Source organism: Hyalella azteca, unplaced genomic scaffold (genome assembly GCF_000764305.2).
Source record: "Hyalella azteca isolate HAZT.00-mixed unplaced genomic scaffold, Hazt_2.0.2 contig5036, whole genome shotgun sequence".
NCBI classification, from domain to species: Eukaryota; Metazoa; Arthropoda; class Malacostraca; order Amphipoda; family Hyalellidae; genus Hyalella; species Hyalella azteca.
The window spans coordinates 14,722-22,985 of NW_025935241.1; the positions used below are offsets into that span (position 1 = coordinate 14,722).

Genomic DNA, 8,264 nt, shown 5'->3' on the forward strand with positions numbered 1-8,264 from the left:
CATACCTAGTGTGAACCGTACCTAGCTCGAGCCATACCTAGTGTGAACCGTACCTAGCTCGAGTCATACCTAGTGTGAACCGTACCTAGCTCGAGCCATACCTAGTATGAACCGTACCTAACTCGAGTCATACCTAGTGTGAACCGTACCTGGCTCGAGTCATACCTAGTGTGAACCATACCTGGCTCGAGTCACACCTAGTGTGAACCGTACCTAGCTCGAGCCATGCATAGTGTGAACCATACCTACTCGAGCCATACCTAATGTGAACCGTACCTAGCTCGAGCCATACCTGGTGTGAACCGCACCTAGCTGGATTCATATCTAGTGTGAACCGTACCTAGCACGAGCCATACCTGGTGTGAACCGCAACCAGCTGGATTCATACCTAGTGTGAACCGTAACTAGCTCGAGTCATATTAGTGTGAACCGCACCTAGCTGGATTCATACCTAGTGTGAACCGTACCTAGCTCGAGTCATACCTAGTGTGAACCGCACCTAGCTGGATTCATACCTAGCGTGAACCGTACCTATCTCGAGCCATACCTAGAGTGAAATGTACCTATCTCGAGCCATACCTAGTGTAAACCGTACCTACTCGAGCCATACCTAGTGTGAACCGTACCTAGCTCGAGCCATACCTAGTGTGAACCGTATAGTCATGAATGGCAGCGCATGTCGTAGGGAAGGTTTATAATTCCCCCCTTCCTCTCCAGGCACGGGATGTATCCTCTACAGCGCGGGGGTGAATTTCGCCACCTCCGTCCCCGTGGGCTTCTTCCCCGTAGTGTGAACCGTAGTCTGAACCGTGAACCCCTGAGGTAGCGTGGCAAGTCCCGCGTGAATGGGCTTCGTTCATTCATCACCGACGTAATGTTGTAATTCACTATTCAGTAAATGTGAATAAAAATAATATTTTTATTGGCCTAGAATATCATTTTAAAAGCTTTTACAGTGGGAGACAAACGGCTTCACATTTTTTAATATCCGTTTTCTATTGGAATTTCACATAATTTCTAGACTTTTCGACAGCTCCCCCAATAATACGAATAAATGTTTTGGGAAAAGATGTAGATAGGTCTTGAAATTTTAATATTTTAATGTTCATTCCTTATTTTTCACACGAAAATATAAACAAATTCAATGTAAGGGCAATTATTTCAATAACGTCAGCTGATGAAAACAAGCGGCAGGATCAAAGACGCAGTTTTGGCGTAAGTTCCTAGTCGGTACACTAAGAAAACTTAATCATTTGTCCAAATACTGGTACACTTTGTGCACGTAGCATTGATAAGATATTTTCCCTACCGATCATTTCTCAATGGACAATAACTTTAAAATAATTACACTTCATACATATTATTTATGTTTGTATATTTGCGTGGACATATTGAAATCCAGATGGATATGCATGTAACGTGCACATCAACACGATATAAATCACCAAAGCAGGACATGCTATTTTCATTTGTTATGGAATATAAGTCCATATGATACGGAATATAAGTCAGTATGATAGAGCTAAACATTTCGCAAGAATGTTTATGCAAATGCTGATACATACGAGCGAAACGTGTTCGCAAATGGCACACGATGCGTAAATTCTATATCCTCTCAAACAATTGAAGGTAATATTATAAAAATTGTGACACACTTTCTGCACATAACACTGATGACTCCCTTCTTCTTCTTCGAGATAAACTGGGTCAGGATTACGGCCAAAAAGCCAAAGATTGAGTGCATCGCAATATGGACAAAGTTGAAATTTGTGCTACGTTGAAAATTTGAAAATTTGCGCTACGTTAAAATAATTTGAAATTTGCGCTCCAGTTGAAATTGGCGCTACACAATAGAGCGATCGTGAATTACATACTAATGATTCTCTATATCAGAACTTAAAATTATTGTATAACTATGGGATATTATATTTATTAAAACAGGCCATGGTTAACTGGCTTATGTTGTTGGTTATGCGGTCTTTTAAATACTGCTTTCGTCTATGACCTTTAGACGAGGTTCACGGGTGAGAATTGTACATAATTAAGGCATCAAGATGTATAAAATATTATTTTATTCCAATAATACTCTTGAAATCACTACATCATAACTGTTAAAGAAGTTATTTCAAGCACAAAAATTATTTCATATCTTACAAAAATACATCTTGATTGGCATAAATGAAATGTTGAAATAAATTTTAGATAAAGAATATTTTCATCCAAAAGTTCTTGAGCAATGGGACCCTTTTATCTAACCCTAAGTGATTCGGGTTAAGCCCATAGGGTGATCTTAAAATAGATTCCAATATCTAAAAAGTTCCCACAATATGTCCTGTTACATTTCCTTATTCTATAAATAAATAATTGAAACCTAAAATAATTTTTTATGGTTTATAATGTTTTTTCTAACACTCCAGAAAAGAAAATAACTCAGTGTCTTTCAACTCTTCTTCTTATCACATCGTTCAAATGCCTCGTCTTCAGTATTTTTTTCGCGTTCGTCCAACTCAAAACTGTTTTTTCTGTATTCGTCGATCTCGACGGTAGATTTTTCGTATTCGTCGAACTCGTCAGCAGAATTTTCGTTATCGTCAGTTTCGTCGACAAGTTCACCCTGACATAACTTCTTGAAAATCATTCGCAGAATGAGCGCAGTCCAGCGGATGTTGAGCAGAAGTAACCCGCTGAGCAGAACATCATACACACACAAACTCTGAGAGATGTACCCTAGTGTCATGACGTTTTTCAGCACGTGGAAGGGAAACAAAATTATCCTTGTCACCATCCAGACGATAACAAACACGGCAAAAAAAGCTGTTGTCACCTTCTCGTGTTTAGAGTAGACGAACATTTTACCAGGGAACAAGAGGGCGTCGCTGAAACTGTGCAAAAGCAACACCAGACTCCCGATCCTGACGAAGTTGTTGACCCAAGAAAAGGACATGAGCATTATAGTTACTGCGTGGTGGATGCAGTCGATCAGGTACTCTTTGGTCCTACCCTCGAATAAGAGGGAGAACACCAAGGACCAGAAGTACCCTAAGCCGATCATGTAGTACCACCAGATCTCGCTGCTCAACTCCTGGAAGGGGAAGTCTTCGAAGCAGAGTTCGGCGTTCCAGACGAACGGTTCGTCGTAAAGCATCACGACGCCAAAGATCGTGAAGCAGATGTGGTACACCGCCAGGAAGCCCACAGAGACGAACTTCTCGTAGACAGAGCTTTTCTGGGACATATCTCTGCGTCGAAGCCAATTTTCGACTTGCTTTGTGGTCCAATTCAGATTTCTAGACACCTTTTCGACCATTGTTGGAGGTAGTACTTTGCCATGTTGTCTATAGAGAATTTCTAGCGTTGGTACACGCTCAGGCTGAGACCTCCGTCTGTCGCGTAAGCCGAAATGGCGAGCTAAAGGAGATAGAATAAAAGGAATAACAAAGAACTTCTTGAGGACTAGTAGGACGGCGGCGATGACGAAAGGATACGTGGTAATGTCCCTTGCGTTGGGGTAGCCTTTGCTCGGGGAAACGTCTTCCCACGTCACCCCGTCAGGGAGCCAGAAGGTGTCGCTCCAGAACAGGTCGTTGACGCGATAGCACAAATCGGCGATCTGCGATAATGAAATGAATTAGCAAAACATTACACTTAGAAAATATTGGAGAAACAAGGTAACCAGACATTTGCAATTACGATGATTGGTGTAATGACAATCGGGGTGTGACAAACTAACAGCAAGCATGAGCAGATACATTCAATAACATTAATCAATGTTCAATAACATCATTGATCAACCTCTAATAACACCAAACCAATGTTCAGCTGACTGATAAAGGATATGGATATGTCGTAAGGGTATTAAGCTAAGTTTTATAAGAAGCATTAGAACAATAATTTAAGTATAAAACTGCCACGTAGAAGCATTCATTAACTATTTATTGATATATTATATATCGAGCTCTTTCTCGTCGTAATGTGACTCAAGCTGAGATAAAAATAACTATAACATAGACATGCTAATTTCTTGTTACTTTGAATTCTTTTTATAAAAACGAGTTGTTTACAGAGGGATATCGTTTATTGTACATAACTGATAAATAAATAAACATGGGATATCAAAAAAGCTCACAATGCATAACTGATTGCATGTTTAGTATGGACAATATAAATTGCCCGTACACTACGAACAGTCTGGACAGATCTGGTAACTTCTTGAACATTGCAGACAAGCTCGCCTCTGCAGTCTACAGACAAACCAACCACCAGCACAGTCTTTAAACTCACTGCCTCCGCAGTCTGCAGACAAACCAACCACCAGCACAGTCTTTAAACTCACTGCCTCCGCAGTCTGCAGACAAACCAACCAACAGCACAGTCTTTAAACTCACTGCCTCCGCAGTCTGCAGACAAATTAAGCACCCACGCAGTCTGTAAACTCACTGCCTCTGCAGTCTGCAGACAAACCAACCACCAGCACAGTCTGTAAACTCACTGCCTCCGCAGTCTGCCGACCAACTCACGGTCTGTGCAGACAGAGACTTGGAAGACAGGAGGGACAGAGACATGAGGTCTTCAAATGAGGTCTTCAAAGACTCCATCTCAGGCAGTTGTTATTGTTGCCGTTCTTGCTGTTTTATATTATTTTATTTTCTTGTTATCTTAACAAGTCTTTATCGTCGCATTCTACGCTGAGGCTTTCGTTTTCATTTTTACTCTAATTATTTAACTGAAAAACTCGGTCATGTGCTTCGTTGATTTTACACGCTGTATTATTTTATACACAATATAAATTAAGTTCAATAAATATTATGATTTTAATATTCGGGTTAAATATATTTTTTAAACTGGCAATCTGAGTAAAGAGAATGAATAGAGAGTGGAGTTATAGGCGGGTAAAGAGCAATTAACTTTTTCTAGATAAGGGAACACTTTTCTAAAGTTGTGATTTTCGGGAGTTTGGTGTCACGACATTATTAATGTTTCCTTTTGTTTAACATTTACCTAATTCTTATAATCAGTAATTTCAAAGGATAGTGTGAAGTCTAGTATATTAGTCCGTAGCACTATCATTCAACGTTGTTTCAATTGACACAACAGAATAAATAGAAATTCTAAATGAAAAGAAAGAAAGAAAGGAAAACATTTTTTATGAAAATATGAATTCTAGTCAGGGTTAAGATGTAATCATCATCAAACCTGATTTAGGATGTCACTGACTCTAGGAAATAGGTGAATACACTGAGTTGTTATCCATATCCACCCTCGTGCCTAGATGAAAACTCAACTAGAAAATTACGATTCACGAAGTCAAGTTTTTAGTATTTCTAGCTGCACGAATAGTGAGCATTGGTCGGAAAAAATTCAAGATACTTTCTTTCAGATGGAAGAGGAATTGCATGTGGGAAACTAATCCCCCCAGGCGGTTTCTGGATACAACACGCATAAATGGCTGCTAAACAGCCAGGCTGTTCCTGAACGTAATGCAAATGAAATTGCCAAATAACAGTCATTTTGCTTTTAAACAACACGCCTGCTTTCTCCAAACAATCTCTATAAGTTCAGCTGTTTCTAAAAGTAAAAATGAGTAACACGACGGTGAGTCACACAATGATGAGTAACACAGTATTGAGAAACAGATGAATGAGGATATAGGACATATCAGTGGCCCAATGGGGTCTAAATTAGAGCCCAGTGGAGGCCCAAAAGAGGCCCCAGATAGGCACAAAGACATTATCGAGATGGCCCAGTGGGGACCCAAGAGAGGCACAGATAGAGTACAGTGAAGAAACAATGTGGACCAGAAGATCCCACCACATGCCACTGGGGGCGTGCGTCGGTACTGAAACTCGGAGCTATCAGACAGTCAGTCGATGCTGTTATCACGCTGCTCGTTATCTTTGTTATCTTCGCCATAATTTTCCTTTATCTCGAAACTAGTCCCCCACCTCCCACCCTTCCCCCCCCCCGTGATCACCTTCCGAACACCACAAATCTCCCCTTCACCACCCGCATGACTCGCCCTAACTCCTAAAAGTTGGGGGGGGGGATTACCTGAAGGCGTTTGTGGAATTTTGACAACGTGAATGCAACGTGATGGCAACGTGATCCACACATTGCGTGCGAAAGATTTGGGTACATTTTTACGTTTTGCGCATTCAGCCTCTTCAAGTTCATATGCATTTTCCTCCTTATGATATATCTAGGTCTCTTGCAATTGATTTCGACCAGATGCTTGGACGAAGTTCAATCAATTTAAAATTTACAAAGTTTAATCGGAGTAGCTACTGGTCTTTTTAAGTTTGAGGGCATCCATACCTGACTGAAGTTGACGAATTTCTTGCACACTGTCAACTTTAACTATTTTCACGTGATCAAAATTTTTGCGTCGTTAGCAAACACTCTGATCAGCTTTCGGAACTCCTGTATAATGCCGTTGACTGAGTATATGAACAATTATAGGCCGGTATACCCTTGTAAAAATTATACCAAGAGCCCATTCAAAAAGGTAAAAATGAGGTTGCTCCATGGTTCCTATACGTATTGCTCCAAATTGCCAGCTGCCTTCAAACTGCCTCTTTGCATGACACTGCAAGACACTCACACATGATACGTGGATTACGAAAACAGCGATGACATCAATGACTTTTTTAGCCCATATGGCGTTTCTGCGCTGAACCAAGATGGAGGACGATATTCGTGTTGAGTTTAACTTCAGTAATTCACCGAACTCAGACACACAAAACGCATATATGCCTAGAAATATATTAATGCATAAAATTTCGATATACACGAAAGTTTTCAATGATTGGAATGATATTCATAACACAACTATTGACATAACAGTTAAAAGAAACTGGTGTTGCAAGAAAATTAAAGTGTTTAGCATCTTTAAAAATTCGGATTGAGTAATCATAAAGATTCGAAATTCTCTGACGAGTCACTTCCAACTAGTTCATTTGATTAGATTCAGACAATTTTAAACTATTGATAATATCATCCAAGATTCGTTAGTGTTCTTTTGATTCAAACTCTGAATTGTTAAGTGAATAAAATCAACATAAATTATTAAAGTTTCTCTAGATCAATTAAGGACTGAATATATAAAATTTATTGTTTGAAAATTGTATTTTGCGCTCGAGTTATGTGATATAAACTTTTGCAACAGCTTATTTGAACAATAATGCCTAAATACTTGTGGTAATCCTCCATATCCATTGATGTATAAAATGACCAACAGATTTTAGGGTGATTTTAAAGTGGTACGGGCAATCCGATCAATGAAGCTCCAGTTGCCCGCCATTTGTGATACGTGCAAGATCAAAGCTAGCTAGTTGCAATGAATGTGGATTCGTTCGACTACTTCATCCAAGATGCCTCCATGATCTGCAGCAGTGTTTTCCAAACTTTTTCAGGCCGGCGCCTCCTTTGGCTCCCCAGTGAATCTCTAGCGCCCCCCCCCCTCCCGACAGACACATATAAAAACGAACGCCTCTTTCTTGATATTTAGTATGCCGTAATTTTAAAGGAGAAAGTTAAACACAAATGTGTATTTCACAAATATAACCCCATTTAGTAAACCAATATATTTTTTACAGTTTTAACTGTTTCAGCACTAGAAATTCAAGACAGCTCGGACAAATTTACGACCGGACTCGTGGCCAGTCTCAAGGCCGATCTCCAAAGTTCAGTGACCAAGGAATATCTCCCAAATTATTTAACTAATGAACGCAGCTCGATAAAAGTTGAAACTCGTGTTTCGTATTCGTTAGGACCTAACGTTGATGTTTAGCTTGTGACAAATGTTTAAATTTCACCTTTATTTGGAAGTTATATCATATGATATGGGCCGAAATTCGCGGTGATCAAAGAATTTCTTCCAACTACTGAGCAGATTCGAACGAAATTTTGAACATAAATTCCCAGTTACCAAACGGTGATTTTTAGCTCCTGAAAATTTATTCGAGCCGGAGTCATGTTCGACTTCGGCTGACTCCGACTTCACGGCCTGTCGCCCCCCTACCCCCTAGTGCCCCTTTCTTTCTCACCGCCCCCCCAGATTTTTCGACACCCCCAAGTGGGCGATATCGCCCACTTTGGGAACCACTGGTCAACAGTTATGTATGTGAGTAAATATTTCATCAATACTCGTATTTTCCTTTGATTCGAGGCTGAGACGTTTGACTCTGCTAGGCTGAGTAAAGTTTCTTGGTGCTGCCAAGGCTGTGAGCTCTGGGCAGTGAAACAGTTCCGGCTTGAGTCTAGGTGCT

At 40.2% G+C, this 8,264-nt stretch overlaps 1 protein-coding gene and 1 long non-coding RNA gene across 2 annotated transcripts in view; one reads left to right on the forward strand and one right to left on the reverse strand.

Annotated features, from left to right (window-relative positions):
• LOC125177802 overlaps positions 1–911 on the forward strand; it is a 2,115-nt gene extending 1,204 nt beyond the window's left edge. Inside the window, exon 2 of the long non-coding RNA XR_007156667.1 lies at positions 718–911. This is a non-coding gene — a long non-coding RNA (uncharacterized LOC125177802). The remainder of the gene's footprint in view (positions 1–717) is intronic.
• A 204-nt stretch (positions 912–1,115) lies between these two features.
• LOC108679151 (ceramide synthase 2) lies at positions 1,116–4,812 on the reverse strand. Its single transcript, XM_018167732.2, has 2 exons — positions 4,518–4,812; positions 1,116–3,610 (listed from the first exon to the last, which is right to left on the reverse strand). Exons 1-2 carry the CDS (start codon positions 4,593–4,595, stop codon positions 2,441–2,443), a joined length of 1,248 nt encoding a protein of 415 aa, XP_018023221.1. The 5' UTR covers positions 4,596–4,812; the 3' UTR covers positions 1,116–2,440.
• Positions 4,813–8,264: the final 3,452 nt, after the last annotated feature.

Coding starts and splice junctions, on each gene's coding strand:
- LOC108679151 (XM_018167732.2), bottom strand. CDS start 4,595: ATGGAGTCTTTGAAGACCTCATTTGAAGACCTCATGTCTCTGTCCCTC. Junction 3,611..4,517: donor AGTCTCTGTCTGCACAGACC/GTGAGTTGGTCG, acceptor TCATTATCGCAG/ATCGCCGATTTGTGCTATCG.